The sequence below is a fragment of the Oryctolagus cuniculus genome, chromosome 18 (genome assembly GCF_964237555.1).
Source record: "Oryctolagus cuniculus chromosome 18, mOryCun1.1, whole genome shotgun sequence".
Taxonomy (NCBI): domain Eukaryota; kingdom Metazoa; phylum Chordata; class Mammalia; order Lagomorpha; family Leporidae; genus Oryctolagus; species Oryctolagus cuniculus.
In genome coordinates, this window is record NC_091449.1 from 55,785,731 (window position 1) to 55,805,382 (window position 19,652).

At 48.3% G+C, this 19,652-nt stretch overlaps 1 protein-coding gene and 1 long non-coding RNA gene across 5 annotated transcripts; one reads left to right on the forward strand and one right to left on the reverse strand.

The window, feature by feature from the left end:
* The first annotated feature begins 668 nt into the window (after positions 1-668).
* ZNF19 (zinc finger protein 19) lies at positions 669-11,986 on the forward strand. Of its 4 annotated transcripts, none has more exons than XM_070062712.1 (5): positions 669-2,183; positions 2,573-2,637; positions 7,205-7,331; positions 7,811-7,924; positions 10,502-11,986. In XM_070062712.1, exons 2-5 carry the CDS (start codon positions 2,605-2,607, stop codon positions 11,596-11,598), a joined length of 1,371 nt encoding a protein of 456 aa, XP_069918813.1. In that variant the 5' UTR covers positions 669-2,183; positions 2,573-2,604; the 3' UTR covers positions 11,599-11,986. The 4 variants fall into 4 exon arrangements, with proteins under 4 accessions (XP_069918813.1, XP_069918814.1, XP_069918812.1 ...); XM_070062713.1 differs by having other exon boundaries at positions 672-1,715; XM_070062711.1 differs by having other exon boundaries at positions 684-2,637; positions 7,122-7,331.
* Positions 10,500-19,622, reverse strand: LOC138846572 (uncharacterized). Its single transcript, XR_011384088.1, has 2 exons — positions 14,130-19,622; positions 10,500-12,633 (listed from the first exon to the last, which is right to left on the reverse strand). It is a non-coding gene; the product is annotated as an uncharacterized lncRNA (long non-coding RNA).
* Between the last annotated feature and the right edge of the window lie 30 nt (positions 19,623-19,652).

Genomic DNA, 19,652 nt, shown 5'->3' on the forward strand with positions numbered 1-19,652 from the left:
AGACCCGCCTCTACCTTTAACCCCCATGCCCTGAATCTATAAAAGGAGCACTCCCAATCTCTGAAGCACAGCGCGACCGGCCCCTGCACTGTTGCTCTGTTGGGACCAGGGAACCTCGTCCGGGAGTGGAATCCTAATAAAAGCCTGTGAATTAATTGATTCGTCTGCCTGGGAAGATCTGTTACATGCTGGACACCTTACACGGCCTACTGTGCCGGAATTCCATAGGGGAACCAGTTCGAGTCCAGGCTCCTCCACTTACAGTCTAGCATATTAAAAAAAAAAAAAAACTCAACATTGAGTTCAAATAATTTCATAATATAAAAAGTGTGACACAAATATAAGTGCATCCTCACTAATGTATGAAACAAAATGTATGAAACGAAAGCTGTACAGATAAGGCCAACAACGGTGATAATTTCAAATTAGTGATGGGAATAACCCATAAAATATCTCGCTTTCACAGCTGATACTACCATGGCCTGTGGTCAACACACAGTCAAAGGAAATGATAAGTCTAACAGCGATACACTTCCCTTCTCCCAGGTTAACCCGCAGCTCCGCGAGCAGAGCCGCACAACCTCCGAGGGGCGCGAGGCGGCGGCCTCCAGAAATGACGCAGTCGCTGCCGCGCAGTGACGCACTTCCGGTCGCGCCTCGCTTCCCGCGCTGCTGAGGTAAGTGCCGGGCTTTCCCCGCTCGGAAGCAGTTGCAGTTCTTGCTCCTTTCATCCCTGAGAAGGCTGTGGCCTTCGGGCCTCACGCCGCGGTGGAAGGGGTCGGCTCGCGCTCCCTCGGTGCCTACGCGCGCGTCCCCGGCCGCCTTGGGAAATGGAGGCGGTGGACGTGGTCCGCCGACGGAGAGGAGACGCCCCGCGGCCCCCACGCGGCCGCCAAGCCCCTCGCTGCCCCATTGAGCCGGCGATTCCTTCCGGAACCGCCAAATGCCGGTCGCTCTTGCAGGCTCCCGGGCTGCAGCTGAGTGAGAGGGAGCTGGGCGCCGCCCCCGGGGAGCTGCCCGAGGAATGGGAAAGTCACTTATTAGATCTGATCATTTCACTCCACCTGCTCGCAGCCCTGTCTCCGCCACCTGGTGCTGGCAGGCTGAAGACCGAATTCTTGACGTGCGCAAGACCCTGCGTGGCTTGGCCTTGGCTTGTAGCGCGTAGCTGTGCTGCTGCAGCGTCGGTGACCCTCCGCTTCCGGAACGTGCTTTCGCGCGTGATACTCCCTTTGCAAAGATCTTCCCTTAAGCAGCCTTCCTGTCTCGGATAGTGTCCGCCTGGCACCGATGACACTGGTCATCTTAGCCTGAGCTCCGTGCGGGAAGGCAGCGCGTCCTTCCCCTCCCCCCACCCCACCCCCACGAAGTCTCCTGTGGCTCACACTTACCCCGGCATGAAATACGTATGCGATTAATGTTGAATGAGGAAAGTACAAGTCACTATGTGATCTCAGACTGGGAGACGCCGTGTGCGGGGTGTGTAACGGGGCCCGGACGCGGTCCGCAGAGACAGGGCGTGATGGGCTGACAGCAGGCTGCCATCACCTAGCCGAAGAGCGGTCCGTGACGGAAGATACCGGGCAGAGGGTGCCAGTTCCAAGGTTCTGAGGCTGGGGGCGACTGGCTCCTTCGGAGGAGGCAGCAGGTCTGAAGGTCCTGAGTGAGCTCAGAGGAGGAAGCTGAGGACTGGGGTGGCCAAACCAAGAAAGGAGGTGGGTGGCGCGGGTGCGCAGGGGGGTTGGCAGGGGACTGCCGCCTGCGCTGTCTCTCCAGGGAGGACGCGGCCTTCGGGTAGAACATGAGTATGGACTGGTCTAATCCAGACACGCTGACATGTTGAGGCAGCCTTTCAGCACCCTGTGCTAAGTCAGTTTCTGGTTATCGCTGGACCCTGGAATGGAGTGATGAAAAACGCATCTGCCCAAGGAAAGGCAGGCTTTCTGAGATGTTTTTCTGAAATTCCTTAGATAATTTGTCGTTCTGCTTTAACTTTGGAATCACTTGGTCATGTTCTAAAAGAAGTCTGTTGGGATTATGCTGAGAAGCAATTTAATGCAGTTACTAAAGGTGTAGCCTTTGGCGAATCTGTGATCCAAGTTTACCTCCACCTGCCGAGTGATCCTGCTGGAGAACTTGTTGCTGAGTTTTGTCCTTACATACAGAAACAAGAAAAGGGTCAGGTGATTATTGTTAGTATTGAATGGAGATACATAATTTTTATCCAAAAACCGGTACTACTTTTTTTTTTTAAAGTCTTAGGTTTGTCAGAAAATTGTGTTGTTAAACTAAGGCCTGGGATTGCTTTTGTTAGGATTTTCTTTGGTTTTTCTCTGGTGTTGCTTGATATTGGTGAACATAGGTGCTAGTGACCTGGAGGAAGTTACTTTTTTCATTTCAGAATTACAAGGCTCATGGTATATTGTGGATTAAAGATGAAATATTTAGACGACACTTAACCTGTGGGCACATGGCAAATGATTACTGCTACTGTTATTGGCAGGTTTGTTGGTTCATGGGAGCACCTTTTACTGTGGGGCTCACTCTTGGTTCTCTTCATTTGTTCCCTCAGCCCCTGCCCTTCCCTGAGAGGGAGCCCAGGTGATGGCAACCATGTCCTTGAAAGTCCCATACCAGGTGAGCTGTGGATCCCTCAGGTCAGCCTTAGAAGGATCTGATTTAAAGAAAATGGTGGATGACAGAGGTAATTCTGGCAAGTCTGAGAACCAGAGGAGGGAAAAAAAAGACTTTGTTGGTTACCTCCATTAGGACTGGGTACTTGGAAAGAGCTGATGGTGAGGGGCTGGCCAGTCTGGCTGCAGGGCCAGTGAAGATGGAGACGGGAGGGGCCAGTGTTGTGGTACAGTAGGTTAAGTCGCTAATTGCAGTGCCGGCTGGCATCCTATATCAGTGTGCCAGTTGGGGTTCCAACTTCTCTGCTTTTGATCCTACCGCCTGCTAATGTGCCTGGGAAAGCAGCAGAAGATGGCCCAGGTGCTTGGGTCTCTGCAACCATGTGGGAAACCAGGATGGGGTCACTGACTCCTGGCTTCAGCCTGGCCCAGCTGTGGCTGTTGCAGTTGCTTGGGAGTGAACCAGTGGATGGAAGATCTGTCTCTCCCTGTCTCTGTCACTCTGCCTTTCTAATAAACTTATTTGTTTATTTAGTTATTTTTAAAAGATGCAGACAGGGGGCCCGGCGCCATGGCTCACTTGGCTAATCCTCTGCCTGTGGCGCCAGCATCCCATATGGGCACCGGGTTCTAGTCCTAGTTGCTCCTCTTCCAGTCCAGCTCTCTGCTGTGGCCCAGGAAGGCAGTGGAGGATGGCCCAAGTGCTTGGGCCCTGCACCCGCATGGGAGACCAGGAGGAAGCACCTGGCTCCTGGCTTCGGATCGGCGCAGCACGCCAGCTGTAGCGGCCATTTGGGGGGTGAACCAACGGAAAAGGAAGACCCTTCTCTCTGTCTAACTCTGCCTGTCAAAAAAAAAAAGATGCAGACAGGAGAAGGTGTCCTGGGAATCAGAAGTACAGTCTCCTATGTGCTGAATATCTTGGCTGGGCTCGAGGGTTCCCAGGTTCAGTTCCCTCCAGCCCTGCCAGGAGTCTGTGAGAATAAAGGACCCAGGCTCATGATATGGGGATCTGGTATAGGGTGGGAATGACTCAACTAACAAGGTTCTCGGAGGTGGCTGCAGAGGGATGGCAGGAAGAAGACAAGGTAAAGAGGGCCAGTAAGTTGGGCTTAGAATCAGGGAGATACATCCTAGAGGCACTGCTGCATAAGTGAGGTAGCGGGCCGTGCCAGGAAAATCCACACGTGGACACGACACCTGAAGTTAGGGATTCCCATCAAGCCTCAGTGCATAGTTACCTTGAGCCAGACATATAACCTCTTTCTATCTCCACTAGCTTTGTTATTTATTTGTTTACTTTAAGATTTATTTATGGGGCCGGCGTTGTGGCGCAGCAGGTTAACACTCTGGCCTGAAATGCCGGCATCCCATATGGGCGCCAGTTCTAGTCCCGGCTGCTCCTCTTCTGATCCAGCTCTCTGCTATGGCCTGGGAAAGCAGTAGAAGATGGCCCAAGTCCTTGGGCCCCTGCACCCACGTGGGAGACCCAGAAGAAGCTCCTGGCTCCTGGCTTCGGATTGGCACAGCTCCAGCCATTGCAGCCACCTGGGGAGTGAACCATCGGATGGAACATTTCTCTCTCTCTGCCTCTCCTTTCTCTGTATAACTCTGACTTTCAAATAAATAAAAATAAATCTTAAAAAAATTAATTTATTTGTTTTGAAAGTGAGAGAGAAAGAGAGAGAGAGAAAGAAACAGAGAGAGGGAAATCTTCCATCTGCTGGTTCACTCCCCAGATGGCTGCAGCAGCCAGCACTGGGCCAGGCTAAAGTCAGGAACTTCATCTAGGTCTCCCATGTGTGTGGCAGAGGCTCAAACACTTGGGCTATTGTCTGCTACTTTTCTGAGGCCATTAGCTGGATTGGAAATGGAACAGCTGGGACTTGAACCTATGCCCATATGGGATACTGGCATTGCAAATGGCAGCTTTACCTGCTACACCACAATGCCAGCCCTGTTTATTATTAAAGGTTTATTTGTTTATTTGAAAGGCACAGTTACAAAGATAAAGGGAGAGACAGAGACATTCTCCAGTTCACTCCCCAGCGCTGGGCCAGGCCAAAGCCAGGAGCCTGAAACTCCATGTGGGTCTCTCATGTGTATGACAGGGACCAAGTACATGGGTCATCCTCCACTGCTTTCCTAGTTGCATTAGCAGAGAGCTGGATCAGAAATGGAGCAGCCAGAACTTGAACCTGTGCTCATATGAGATGCTGGAGTTGTGGTGGTGACTTAACCCTGCTGTACCACAATGCCTGCCCTGGCTTTACTTGTAATAATGATTTTAAAATTTATTTTCATTTTATTTGAAAGGCAGAGAGACAGATCTTCTGTCCTCTGGTTCACTCCCTTATTACCTGCAACACCCAGGGCTGGGCTAGACCAATCTAGGTCTCCTATATGCGTGGCAGGGATGCAAGTACTTGGGCTGTCACCAGCTGCCTTCCAGAGTATACATTAGCAGGAAGTAGGATTGGAAGCAGAGGAACTGGGACTCTAACCAGGCAGTCTGATACAGAACATAGGCATCCCAGGTGGTGACTTAAACACTGTACCAAGGGCCTGCCCTAGGGGGCTTCATTTTTAGAGTGATTAAATACCTTATATGTGGGGACAGGAAGTTGATTTCTTGAATTATATATCACTTTTTGAGACTAATTGTTGGCTGTTGCTTTATCATTTCTTTGAGACTTGTTTAATCTTGAAACTTAGTATCCATTGAAGCATATCTCAAGTCCAAATCCAGATTTCTCATTTCTGTTGGGTCCCTGTACCTGACTGTCTCACTGATGTATTTGTCTTTGTAGCTCCTACCTTTTTATTTTCTAAAAAATCACTGATATCACAATGCAGTCCTGATCACCCAGTCTCTAGATTACCTGATTGTTGACTCTGTTCTCCCCAGTACCATTCCTGAGAGCTGCGAGTTCTGTTGTTTCTGCCTAGTATCTCATCTACTTGTCACATCTTGTATATCACCCACATGTAGGGTTTGTCATCCCTTCCCTGAGATTTTATATGCACAGCTTCCCAGATAGTTTCTCTGCTTATAGTCTTGTGCCTTCTCTTCCCTTTTCCTAGTCTCCTAATACATCCCAGCCTGAGCTTTGGCTTGTATCTTCTAATCCAGGGTTCTCAAACTTCAGCGGGCTCTTCAAGGCACAGATTGGCCTCAGAATGGAGCCCGAGAATTTGGCATAAAGCAGCTTTTCTGGGTGATGCCACTGTTTCTGGTGGTTACCTCGAACCGCACTTTGAGAGCCACAGCTCTGGTTAGTGGAGATTCATTCAGGAGATGACGGGTTCAGATGTTCAGCCAGACAGTGGGTGGATTCAGCGCAGGGTAGGCCTGGAGTGTGGAGCTGTGGAGTAGAATACCAGGGGAGTCACAGTTGCCCTGACTAGCCTGTCTCATGTAACACCCCCACCCTGCCATCTGATACTTGAGTGAGAAGAGGCTGTGGTGCTCAACGATGTCCAGCAGAGGGCGAATACCCTTCACTCCATTGTGAAGAGGAGTCAGGTTCCAGGAATATTTAGGCATTAACTGATAGGATTTGATTACTGATGGTTTGTCAGGAAAGAGCAGTGATTGAGGTGAAATTGGTGCCATCAACTGAGAGCAAAACATATCACTGTGTCAGCTGATTTTTATGAGTTATAAAGGGAGCCAGTTGAGAGGCAAGATGAGTTTGGTGTAGGTTGGTGGGTCCCATGTGCTGGGTCATCCAGAGTCTGAGGCAGAGTGGGATGACAGGCAAGTGAGGATGTGCAGTTATTTGAGGTGCTGGAGGGTGGGAGGATGTTAACTGCGCGTTTAGGTAGTTAAGGTTGATGCCAGAGTCTGAACATTAACTAAAGACTTTAAGCCAGATGCTGGAATTCTCTGGGAATGTAGAGTTGGGCTGTCAAGGAGGGGAAAAGGATGACTATTGAAAAAGCATGAGGCTTGATTGGCAGAAGCTATTCTATATGATCTTGAAGGTATAAAGTCAAGTAGCTGAAAGAGCTACCAGTTCTATTGCAGAAACTTCTCCCAGGAAGATCCGAAGAATGCACTGCCCCAGGCAACTCTGAGCGCCCTCTGCTGGGCACTCTTCGGCAGCACAGCCTCTTACTCAAGTCTCAGAGGTGAGGATGGGGAGTCATGCGGGAAGGCTTGTCAAGGCAAACTGACTCCCCTGGTCCACGTTCTATGGGAGTGAGCACTTGTAGGGAACACTTGGCTGGGCCCTTGGAGCAGAAAAGTGGGAACAGTTGAGTTCTGAGATGCCACATGTGAGTGAACATCTGGGCAGATTGAGACTAATTGTCCACTTTTAGGTGCAACAAACAAAAAAAGAGATTTTGCTCTAAGAAAGTTCCCACAGAACTTTTGAAACGTAAAATTATACTTTATGACTAAGTTGTACCCTAATGGACATTTCCAGTTTTTGGTTGCATTATTTATTTAGTGGTCTGGTATCCAGTTCTTTTCTCTTATAGAGCCCTTCTTCAGACCCTCATTACCATCCCACCTGCCCTGAGCCAGAGGAATGGCTCTGGGGCAGCAGAGTCTGTTGTTTCAGGAGCTGGTGACTTTTAAGGATGTGGCTGTGTGCTTCACCCAGGCGGAATGGGCTGAGCTTTCTCCTGCACAGAGGGCCCTGTACAGAAGTGTGATGCTGGAGAATTATGGGACCTTAACTATGCTGGGTAAGACTCTTTTCCTCTTGGGACTCAGGTCTACTTTTCTGTTCCCTTTTTTTCTTCTTACAGACTAGGGGTAGAGTGTGGGGAATAGGGATTGTCCCTGGTATCTTCCATTACGTGCCTCTAGAGCTGACGCTAATTGACCAAGTTCAGAGATTGCTGGGTCTTGGGTCTTGAGTTTGCTGTCCACTGGGGAGAGAGTGCCCCATTCTCCAAAAGGCTGTGCACAGGAAGGAGTACGCCTTTCTGGTGTCTTTGTCTGCACGGGCCTTCAGGGTCTCACTAACTCACCTGCCCTGAAGTTTTTTTTTTTAGGAAGAGGTCAGAGATGCTCCGTTTCCTCTTGATCAGAATCTCTGTCCTGATCTGTCCTTGCTCAGTCCTGAACCCTCTTCTATAGTCGACTCTGACTCCTGGGATTCTCTTTCTTTTTACACCACAGATGTAGGACTGAAAGGTGCCATTATATTCCCCTTTTTCAGGATACCCAGTTCCCAAACCTGCCCTGATCTCACTTCTGGAGAGAGGGGATTTACCTTGGAACCTCGAGGTACAGGAGGAGCCCCCTGCAGAGAGGACTAGAGAGCTCTGTGAAGGTAAGTGAGGCAGGTTTAGAACAGTAGTTATAGGGTTTCATGGAGCTGTGCATTTTAAAGTGAGCTATGGTGGCCAGAATTGAAATAAAATGATTGATTTTCCCTAAATATGAAAACTTTCCCGCCAGTCTTAACTCACATTCAGATGTTAGCATTCAACACATCTGATTACAGTTCTTGAATCCATTGCTCCTTTCTGAGTTTCAACATTGTCTACCTCAGTGGTTCTCCTTTGCATGGGGTAGATTTATTTAAGTGTACTTGTTGAGCACTTGCTGTGTGCCAAGCTTTGTTTAAGAAGCTTGGGAGGATACAAGATGGGAAGCAGATGCAGACGGTGCGGTTGTGGGTGTATCAGCAGTGGGCTGTGAGAGTATGGCAGGAGGAGGAGTTGGAATCATTCCACTTTAGAAGATCAGTGCCAGGGCCATGAGTTGAAACTCAGCAAATTACAGTGGAAACACTGGCTTGAGGAAGGGAGTAGAGCATTAATCACTGTAAAGAGCTCTGCAGTTTAGCGTGCAGGATACTCACCTGTGAGGCTGTTTAGACGTGGAGCCCGCCCGCAAGCACTGCTTGGTCTTTTCTAGTAAGCAGTGCAAGAGCATGAAGCGTGCGACTAAACACGCAGTGAGCGTTTGTTCTCTTGACTTTGTAGAAGAGGGCTGACAGAGTCTGCATCATACCCTGAGCCGCCTCAGTTACCAACGGTGTTGGTGAATTTGGTTGCTGCCTAATACTTAGGCTTGTATGGGAAGTCCAGATGCAGCGTTTGTAGTGGACTTGTGTAGGGAAGGTTGCTTGGAAGAACAGCTGTTGGAGTCCTCACAAGTATGAATGGCAGGGTACGGGGCAGCAGGGAAATAGATTTTTGATTGCTCACTCCTGATTTTGTGACATTGAACACCCTTAGTAGGCAAGACAGAGGAGGGATGTGAGAACAGACTTCCAGGTTGTCTTGATCACTCTCACTTGGACTGTTGGTTACCACGTCTACTTCAGTCACAGATCTCACCTCCCAACACTCTCAAGGTTTCTTATTTGTTTAATTCACATTCACAGGAAGAACTTGATTAATCAGCAGACAAATCCCAGATGATGTTAAAGTTCGATTGACTTTTAGTTAAAACATCATCCCATCTTTAAGAGCACAAAAGCCATGTTATGGGCTGTTATTTGTCTCCTTTTTGATAATATGAGAAAGAATATTTGGTTGTCTTCATGTATCTAAGTAAACTGTGTTCTCCCCTTTGCACATAGGCATAGAATCTAGAACAGTAGTTTCTCTGCATGTTTGAGTTTCAAATTTTGAGAGTTTTAGGACAGGTCATAGCAGTTGCCAACAGTTTTAAGGTGCTCACTTGTTCCCTCCCCATCTGCAGACCTGTGGTTGTGAACCTGTGGACTAGGTGACCAGGTAGCTTACTGAGGGCAAGGTCTTCAAAGCAGTTGTGTGGTTTTCTCTCTGTCTTTTCACATTCTGTGATTGGGAATAGATTGTAGGATAGGAATTTTTTAATTTTTTATTTGACAGATTGAGTTAGACAGTGAGAGAGAGAGAGAAAGGTCTTCCTTCTGTCGGTTCACCCCTCAAATGGCTGCTATGGCTGCAGCTACACCCATCAGAAGCTAGGAGCCAGGTGCTTCTTCCTGGTCTCCTACGCGGGTGCAGGCGCCCAAGCACCTGGGCCATTCTCCACTGCCCTCCTGGGCCACAGCAGAGAGCTGGACCAGAAAAGGAGCCACCAGGACTAGAACCCCAGGCTCACATGGGATGCCGGTGTTGCAGGCGGAGGATTAACCAAGTGAGCCACAGCGCCAGCCCGTGGGATAGGAATTTTTAAAAAGAACAGTCCATCCATTGCTTTTGTTTTCTGACTCTGAGTCTTGCCAGCCCCAGCATCACTTCTTGCTCTTAGAGCTTGTGCTTTCTTTGGCATTTTTTATATATGCATACATATATATATATACACATATATATTTAAGATTTATGTATTTATTTGAAAGTCAGAGTTACACACAGAGAGAAGGAGAGGCAGAGAGAGAGAGGTCTTCCATCCGCTGGTTCACTCCCCAGTTAGCTGCAACTGCTGGAGCTGCACTGATCCGAAGCCAGGAGCCAGGAGCTTCTTCCATGTATCCCACGCTGGTGCAGGGGCCCAAGGACCTAGGCCATCTTCTATTGCTTTCCCAGGCCACAGCAGAGAGCTGGATCGGAAGTGGAGCAGCCAGGACTTGAACCAGTGCCCATATGGGATGCCGGCACTACAGTCAGTGGCTTTACCTGCTATGTCACAGCGCCAGTCCCTCTTTGGCATTCTGTCAGTCTATAAATAGCAGAAATCCAAAAGATACTAGAATGCACCAGGAGGCGTCATTCAACTGTGGAGCTGGAGAAGCGTGGGAAGCAGCCCAGCGTGGGCACCAGCACTGTCTGTACCCTGACTGTTTTCTGCCTGTGAGATATTTGGCACTTTGATTTTGGCAGCTGTGTCCTAGCAGGCTGACGAGGAGGTTGAAATGCTATCTTTCAAAGCCCTGTAAGTTTTAATTTTAATTTCCATGTCTTAATGTCAGATGCTGAGACCTACATTGACGGCATGTCCACAGCAACACAGGGAATGTCTGAAGAAAGAGGCATGGTGTCCTGTGAGCTGATGAAGAGTGTCCCTCAGAGAACTGACTTCCCAGATACTTGTCTGGAGAAGCACCAAGAAATCCCTAGAGTGAGAAGTATTCAAGGAAAGGTTCCAAGAATCCACTCTGTGAGGAAACCCTTCAGATGTGAAGAGTGTGGGAAATCCTTCAGCTATTTTTCTTACTATGTTAGACACCAGAGAATTCACACTGGAGAGAAACCGTTTGAGTGTAAAGAGTGTGGAAAAGCCTTCACTGGTAATTCCTCACTGATTCGGCACCAGAGGACCCACACTGGAGAGAAACCGTACCAGTGTGCAGCCTGTGGGAGAGCCTTTAATGATAACGCAAATCTGATCAGGCATCAGAGGATCCACAGTGGGGACAGGCCCTATCACTGTACAGAGTGTGGACATAACTTTACTAGCAGTTCTGAGTTTGTTATACATCAGAGAATCCACACTGGGGAGAAACCCTATGAGTGTACTGAATGTGGAAAAGCTTTTGTTGGTAATTCACCACTAATGCGGCATCAAAAAATCCATACTGGAGAGAAACCCTATGAGTGTAACAAGTGTGGCAAAAGCTTTGGAAGGACTTCCCATCTTAGTCAACATCAGCGTATTCACACAGGGGAAAAGCCCTATTCTTGTAAAGTGTGTGGACAAGCCTTCAATTTTCCTACAAAACTCACTCGGCACCAGCAGATCCACAGTGAGGAGAAGCCCTTTGGCTGTGTGGATTGTGGGAAGGCGTTCAGTGCTCAGGAACAGTTAAAAAGGCATCTAAGGATTCATATTCGAGAGACGTCCTACATATGTGACAAGTGTGGGAAAGTCTTCACTATCAAAAGCAATCTTGTTCAGCATCAAAAAGTTCACTCTGGGAAGAAACACTATGGCTGTAGCAAGTATGAGAAAACCTTTAGAAATTCTTCCCAGCTAGGTCACCTTGAGCATGTGCACCCTGGAGAAAAGCCTGTGCTGGACATTGGTCGTTTTGGCCTTCCAGCATTTTTTACACCCTTTTACTGGTAACACTACCTCACTTTCCTTTTGGATTCCATCTTCTGCTTGGGAATGAAATGTGTGACACAGGCTTGGCTGCAAATTCCTTCCCATAGGACACAGTCCTTGGTTTGGATATCAAAAGGTGATCTAATAGGGCTCATTTAGCGTCTCAGGGCTTGGGCAGACTTAATAGGAAGAAATACTGTTTATTTTCTCATTGATTTTAAAGCTGAGCAGAACTGGATTCTTGTGGAAGATGAGAATAAAGTCAACACAGCAAAAATGACAACTGAGATTTGGAAGGTGATCAAACTTGAAGATACTATTGGAACAACTTCTTTAAGCCATATCTGAAACTTGAAGTATGTGTGGGTTTTTATATCCCAGTAATCAATAAATTCCTTTTTTATCATTAGCTTTAGTAAGTTTGAGTTGGGTTTTCTTTCCTTGGAATAGAATTTTGACTATACTGAGGCTTGTCAGTGGGTGTTAGTCTTTTCCACTGCTGTAACAAAATACCCAAGGCTGGCTAATGTATAAAGAAAAGAGTTTATTTAACTCACAGTTTAAGAGGTTGAAAGTCCAAATGGCATGATGCTGGCTTTAGGGAGGGCACCCTTGTGGATGTGTCATCTCATGGCAGGAGTGCGTGTGAGAGGGAGATCACATGGCAAGACAGGAACCAGAGAGACTAGAAGGGATCACCCTTGCTCTTTTGTAGCAGCCCTTTCTCAAGAACTAACCAGGGTCCCATAAGAAATAAATTGCTTCTGACACATCCCAACATCACCATAGCAGGGATCAGTTTTCAACGCATGAGTCCTTGAGGGATGCACTCAAACCATATCTAAACCATAGCACAGCATAACAATTATTTGAGAAGTTTTTTTTTTTTTTTGCTTTTTTTTTTTTTTAAATATGTATTTATTTGAAAGTCAGAAAGGGAGAGACAGATCTTCCATCCTACGAAGTCTGAAGTATGACTTGCCTGATGATTTAGAATTGTTTTGCGTCTGTGATACCTGGGAGTCTGTAGTCATAGTCCTGGAAGTCCTCCAAGCCCTGTGATTATAAAATGTGATTGGAAAACCTGCTGTAGCACTGCAGAGCTCAGTCTACATTAGGACATCACCAGTGGATAGATGTTGCAACCTAAGGTCTGTAACAGAAAATTCAGGGTTGCTACAAAACTATGCATCAATGAATCCATCCATTCTCAAGAGTAACTCTTAAGTCTGAAACTGAAAGTTTTCACTCTTAAAGCTTTCATTGTCCAGTTTTTATTAGGGATGGGTACTGTTCTAGACATTAAACTGGTAAGTGTCTGGATTTTTTTTTTTTTATTTTTTTTATTTTTTGACAGGCAGAGTGGACAGTGAGAGAGAGAGAGACAGAGAGAAAGGTCTTCCTTTGTCGTTGGTTCACCCTCCAATGGCCACCGCGGCCGGCGCACCGCGCTGATCCGATGGCAGGAGCCAGGAGCCAGGTGCTTTTCCTGGTCTCCCATGGGGTGCAGGGCCCAAGCACCTGGGCCATCCTCCACTGCACTCCCTGGCCACAGCAGAGAGCTGGCCTGGAAGAGGGGCAACCGGGACAGAATCCGGCGCCCTGACCGGGACTAGAACCCGGTGTGCCAGTGCCACTAGGCGGAGGATTAGCCTATTGAGCCGCGGCGCCGGCCAGTGTCTGGATTTTGTATCTTTCATGGTGTGGCATTTACCAGATTAACGTTCAGGATAGCTTGTCCATTTTGCCCCTTGATCTGGTTAGTGGACCGAGGAAATGATCTGGTTGTCAGTTTTGTTGTTTTAAGATTTAACTGAGGCCGGCGCCGCGGCTCACTAGGCTAATCCTCCGCCTAGCGGCGCCGGCACACCGGGTTCTAGTCCCGGTCGGGGCGCCGGATTCTGTCCCGGTTGTCCCTCTTCCAAGCCAGCCCTCTGCTGTGGCCAGGGAGTGCAGTGGAGGATGGCCCAGGTGCTTGGGCCCTGCACCCCATGGGAGACCAGGAAAAGCACCTGGCTCCTGGCTCCTGCCATCGGATCAGCGCGGTGCGCCGGCCGCAGCGTGCCGGCCTCGGCGGCCATTGGAGGGTGAACCAACGGCAAAGGAAGACCTTTCTCTCTGTCTCTCTCTCTCACTGTCCACTCTGCCTGTCAAAAAAAAAAAAAAAAAAAAAAGATTTAATTGAAAGTTACAGTAGAGAGACATCAATCTGCTGGTTCACTTCCCAAGTGGCTGCAACAGCTAGGGCTGAACGAGGACAAAGCCAGGAGCTTCATCTGGGTCTCCCATGTGGGTGTTAAGGGACCCAAATGCTTGGGCCATCTGTTGCTTTTCCCAGGCCATATGCAGGGAGCTGGATCAGAAGTGGAGCAGCTGGGACACAAACCAGTTCCTATATGGGATGCTGGTGTTGCAGGTGGCGGTTTTCCCCGCTGTGCCACGATTCCAGCCCCTGGTTTAGTTCTAAGACACGATGCAGAGATGACACTTTGGAAAACAAAAAGCGGCCCTTTGGATGCTGAATTTAACTTGCATCCTCTTCTCTCACATACCTTTCTGCTGCCATCTGTTGTTGGAGTCACCTGTTCAATTCCAGAGTCTCCCTGCTCTCACCTGGATTAGAGCAGTTGTATTGTGTACTTGGGCTGTCCAATGAATAAAGAGATTGGGGGTGTCACGTTTTAAGCAGATGTTTTTAAAAAGTGAAGTGCAGCATACATAAGTGCACGAGGTACAGTTGTACAACTTGAATTTTTGTAAAGGATGTGGTCATAATCACCAATGTCAAGAAATGGAATCACTGGCACCTTATGAGTTGTTCTATAATTCATTTCAGTCATTACATCTCTGTCGTCATAACTTGTATTGACTTCTATCACTACGGGTTATTTTGCCTGTTTTTGTAGTTTTCCATAAATTTATTTATTTGAAAGGCAAAGTTACAGAGACAGAGCAAGAGAGAGAGAGAGAGAGAGGTCTTCCATTCCACTGGTTCACTCCCCAGATGACTGCAATGGCCAGAGCTGAGCCAATCCAAAGCCAGGAGCCAGGAGCTTCTGGGTCTCCCATGCAGGTGCAGAGACCCAAAGACTTGGGCCATCTTCTACTGCTTTGCACAGCATAGCAGAGAGCTGGATTGGAAGAGGAGCAGCTGGGATTCGAACTGGCACCTTTACGGGATGCCAGTGCTGCAGGCTGAGGCTTTAACTCACTGCCCCACAGCACCGGCCCCTAGTTGGAAAATTTCATAGCAGTTCTGAGATACACACAATGTTTATCCACACGTTACATCTTAGGAACACTGAAACCTAGCAGATTGATGGGTGAAGGTTCAGGTGATTGGGGTATTCTGTCCTGTGACTTTGGTGCATCTCCGATTTAGCTGCAGCCACGGTGGACAGTTCTGTGCAAGCGAGAACTGCCCTTGCACTGCTGAGATCCTTCCATGCCTTCAACATTCTGCCTCAGCCACATTTTTAGAGCTCACTTGGTGAAGGAGCATAACCTACGCATGCATGGCACACGTTAATCTCAGGAAAACCCTTAATGAGAAGAGCCTAAGGATAGAGCTTCCAGCTTCCTACCTTTCAAGGGGATAATTGTAGGAGTTGATCCTTTATCTGGAGGGCTCCAGTGCTCATAGCATCGACGTTAACACCTTATATTGACTTTTCCTCCTTTCCTGCCTCACTCCAGCTTTAGTTGTGTCTTCTGAAATCATCTCCTATATATCCAAGTCCCTTGTCTCCAGTTCTGCTTTCATGGGAACCCAAACTAGAGAGCAGAAGACAACTCCTGAGTGGTGATAAAATTTCTAATATTCCAGTCATGGATATTAGCAGTTTACATGAATGGAATCTTAGATGTTAGCTGATGGTCCACACGGGCACTTTCATGATGAAATTCCATTCTGTTTTCAGTGGGGACTGTACTTTTCTAATTTCTGCTTCAAAGAAGCTTTCTTTGACAGTGCTATGTTTTTCTTTGAAATGCTTAATTTTAAACAGGCTAAGTGGTTTACCTAACTATAGCTGTGTACCCAGGAGCTACAATAGGGTGCATATAACAGTAACCAGCCTGTCAAGAGGACCTGATGATGCCTGCCACTCTGAGATTATCAATCAATGTAAGGATTTGAATTCCTAAAGTAAAAGAATCCTTTGAAGGATTACCAGAACATGAGGTGACACGTTAGGTTCTAGTTAACTGAGTTCAAAGAAACATAGGATCAGTATCTGGATCAGATTTAAAGTACAGTTGGAATGGCAGGGGAGGAGGCATTTAGCCTAGTGGTTAAAACACCCTGCATCCCATATTGAAGTACCTCGGTTTGACTCCTGTCTCTGGATTTTGACTGCAAGTTCTTGCTAATGTAGCCCCCAGGAAGGCAGCCCCAGGGAGGCAGTAGTGCTCGCTCAAGTAATCAGATTCCTTTTACCCACATGGGAGATCTGGATAGCGTTCCCAGCTTCAGACTGGCTGTTGTGAATCAGCAAATAGAAAACTCTCTTTCCCTGTCTCTGTATCTCTCTCTGCCTCTCAGATAAATTTTTAGAAATACACAGAGTAGGCCGGCGCCGCGGCTCACTAGGCTAATCCTCCGCCTTGCGGCGCCGGCACACCGGGTTCTAGTCCCGGTTGGTCGGGGCGCTGGATTCTGTCCCGGTTGCCCCTCTTCCAGGCCAGCTCTCTGCTGTGGCCAGGGAGTGCAGTGGAGGATGGCCCAAGTCCTTGGGCCCTGCACCCCATGGGAGATGGGGGAGACCAGGATAAGTACCTGGCTCCTGCCATCGGATCAGCGCAGCGCACCGGCCGCAGCGCTCCGGCCACGGCGGCCATTGGAGGGTGAACCAACGACAAAGGAAGACCTTTCTCTCTGTCTCTCTCTCTCACTGTCCACTCTGCCTGTCAAAAAAAAAAAAAAAAATTAAAAAAAAAAAAAAAAGAAATACACAGAGTACAGTTAGAGCACCAGTTTGGAAATCAGTGGTTCTGAGGTCAATCCAGCACCTTGGAGAGCTCCCTTAACACCCAGATGGGGCAGAGTAGCACCCTGGACAGAACCACAGTCTTCCCGTTTCCTGCTTTAGACCTCTGTATTTGGATGGCAGTATAAAAAGGCCTTTCAGCCCTGGGTGCCTGGAGATGGCAGTCCCCTCAGTTCCATCAGTCTTACAGAAGGCTCTCTATGCTGAGAGGGACTGGGATTCTTTTTCTTCCTTCCAGGGGACTTCAGCATCAGAGCTGATAATTGGACTCTCTCGGGTACTCTGTGGGATTGGGTCCTAGGATCACAGGATTATTCTTGAGGTCAGACTCCTTTAAGTTGGGAAGAAATATGGTTTGCTATGTAAAGAAAGACATTCCGAGTTCTTTGTGTATGAAGAACTTTCTGTGTAAGAAGCAAGCTGTTGGCCAGCGCCGCGGCTCACTAGGCTAATCCTCCGCCTTGCGGCCCCGGCACACCGGGTTCTAGTCCCGGTCAGGGCGCCGGATTCTGTCCTGGTTGCCCCTCTTCCAGGCCAGCTCTCTGCTGTGGCCAGGGAGTGCAGTGGAGGATGGCCCAAGTGCTTGGGCCCTGCACCCACATGGGCGACCAGGAGGAAGCACCTGGCTCCTGGCTTCGGATGCGCCAGCCGTGGCAGCCATTTTGGGGGTGAACCAATGGAAGGAAAATCTGTCTCTCTGTCTAACTCTGTTGAAAAAAAAAAAAAAAAGCAGCAGCAGCAAGCTATTGTGCATGTGAGAAGGCATGCTGTGATCACTGGGAAGACAGGAGGAGAAAGGTCTTCTATCCAGTAGTTCACTCCCCAAATGGCCACAACAGCTGGAGCTGAGCCGATCTGAAGCCAGGAGCCAGGATCCATTTTTAGGTCTCCCATGTGGGTGCAGGGTCCCAAGCACTGAGCCATCTTCTACTACTTTCTCAGGCCAAACAGAGAGCTGGATCAGAAGTGGAGCAGCCAGGACTCGAACCAACGCCCATATGGGGTGCCGGTGCTACAGGCGGAAGCTTAGCCTACTATGCCATGGTGCCAGCCCCAATGCAATTTATTTCTCCACACAGTAGATTGAGTGATCTGTTCATGTAACTCAAAATATCAACGAGTAAAAGAAAAGATTGTTATATTGAAACATCCTTGAGCTCCTGGAATTATCTCCAACCAGACTTTTATTGCTTCACCGCAATTTTGAAGAAGAAGCAGAAGTACCATCCTTAATCTGTCTTCTTAAAATTGGAAACATCGAGGCCAGTGCTGTGGCACAGCGGGTTAACACCCTGGCTTGAAGCACCGACATCCCATATGGGCACCGGTTCGAGACCCAGCCGTTCTACTTCCCATCCAGCTCTCTGCTATGGCCTGGGAAAGCAGTGGAAGATGGCCCAAGTCCTTGGGCCCCTGCACCCACATGGGAGACCCGGAGGAAGCTCCTGGCTCCTGGCTTCAGATCGGCACGGCTCTGGCCATTGCAGCCAATTGGGGAGTGAACCAGTGGATGGAAGACCTCTCTCTCTCTCTCTGCCTCTCCTCTCTGACTCCTACGAGATGATCTGCTTTCTGAGCCTAAAAGTGACATCCATCAAGTACTGCAATGTAATCTCCAAGTGTAACTGCCAAATCGTGGGGACCATTTTCCTATCTAAGAAAGAGAAGCCTATGTAAGGTGCTCATTTTGGAAAACAGTGGAGATCAGAATCAGGGCAATGCAGAGAAGGGCCCATGGCAACATTTGGTGTCATGATCCCAGGCAAAACACACATCCTACTCCCAGTGGCAGACACAGAAGAAGGTTCTACCCAGAAGTTGGGGCTGAAGCCGCTGGAGCATGTCAGCAGCAACTGCTTTTCGCTCCCCTCCTTTGTGCTGAGTTTTGTGCTCCAGCTGAGAATAATGAACAAGACAGACACAGTCCTTGTACCCTGAAGCTACCAGAGAGGACAGATACAAACCACTGCCATTAAAATATACAAATATGTGAGTACTGACGAATATGAGGTGCTGTGCTGGCACGTTACTGCAGAGGGGACCCACCTTATTCTGGTGGTTAGGGCAGTTTTGCTTGCTAGGGGATATGGAATTTGAACGGACACTTCTGGTGATTGTAAAGATGGAAGGTAGGAATAGGAAGGGGCAGGCATTCTGGGTTTAGAGAACAACACGCTTAGCAAGTGGGACTGAAGAGAGAGGGAGATGTGAGGGGGCCTGCCACCACCATTCAGTGCAGTAGCACTGGGGGGATCAGAGGTGTAAAGAAGAAAGGGTTGGGGGGGTTAAGAGTGGTCCAATCCAGTGGCCTTTAAAGCTGTCTCCCCCCTCCTCCAGAGCTCATTCTGGAATTTTATGGGAGGTATTTGTTATGCTCGGCACAGCTGATGAGGTTGATGGCAGCACTGTGGGTGAGACCAGGCGTGCCACAAATCCCACAATGCACAAGATGGTCTGGCCTTATTGAAAAAAAAAAAAAAATCCAGACTTCCAAATGTCTTGTTGGTCATTCATGTAGGTGAAAATCCCATTTATAAATCTAGGACTTAACACAGTTCATTTTTGCACAGTTCTAACACATGTTGATGTTCCAGAATATAAGTAATACATAATCAAGAGATCACACTGTTTAACTCAGATCTTTACTGAAAACTGCTCACCATTTTGGATCACACTTTTGTGGTTTCTGAAACACCAACGTAAGACATGGTTTTGCAGCTGTGGCATTCAGTCAAATTCTCTATGTAAGGGCAAATATCTGGGCACTTCACTAGCTCTCCTATAGCAGTCACCATTCAGCACTTACATATCTTAGTGGTATGTGTTTTTTAAAATTACAAATTATGGGGTCTGGCGTTGCAACATATTGGGTAAAACTGCCGCCTGCTATGCCAGCATCCCATATAGGTGCCAGTTCCATGTCCCAGCCAGCTCCCTGCTCATGCCTGGGAAAAGCAGCAGAGGATGGCCCAAGTGCTTGGGTCCCTGCCACCCACATGGGAGACCCAGATGAAGCTCCTGGCTCCTGGCTTGGGCCTGGCCCAGCCTCAGCCATTGTGGGAGTGAACCAGTGGATGGAAGATCTCT

Excerpts from the sequence above, each read along its gene's own strand:
- ZNF19 (XM_070062712.1), top strand. The coding sequence starts at position 2,605 with ATGGCAACCATGTCCTTGAAAGTCCCATACCAG. Across the intron at positions 2,638-7,204 it reads CCTTGAAAGTCCCATACCAG|GAGCTGGTGACTTTTAAGGA; the intron begins GTGAGCTGTGGA and ends CTGTTGTTTCAG. Across the intron at positions 7,925-10,501 it reads GACTAGAGAGCTCTGTGAAG|ATGCTGAGACCTACATTGAC; the intron begins GTAAGTGAGGCA and ends TCTTAATGTCAG.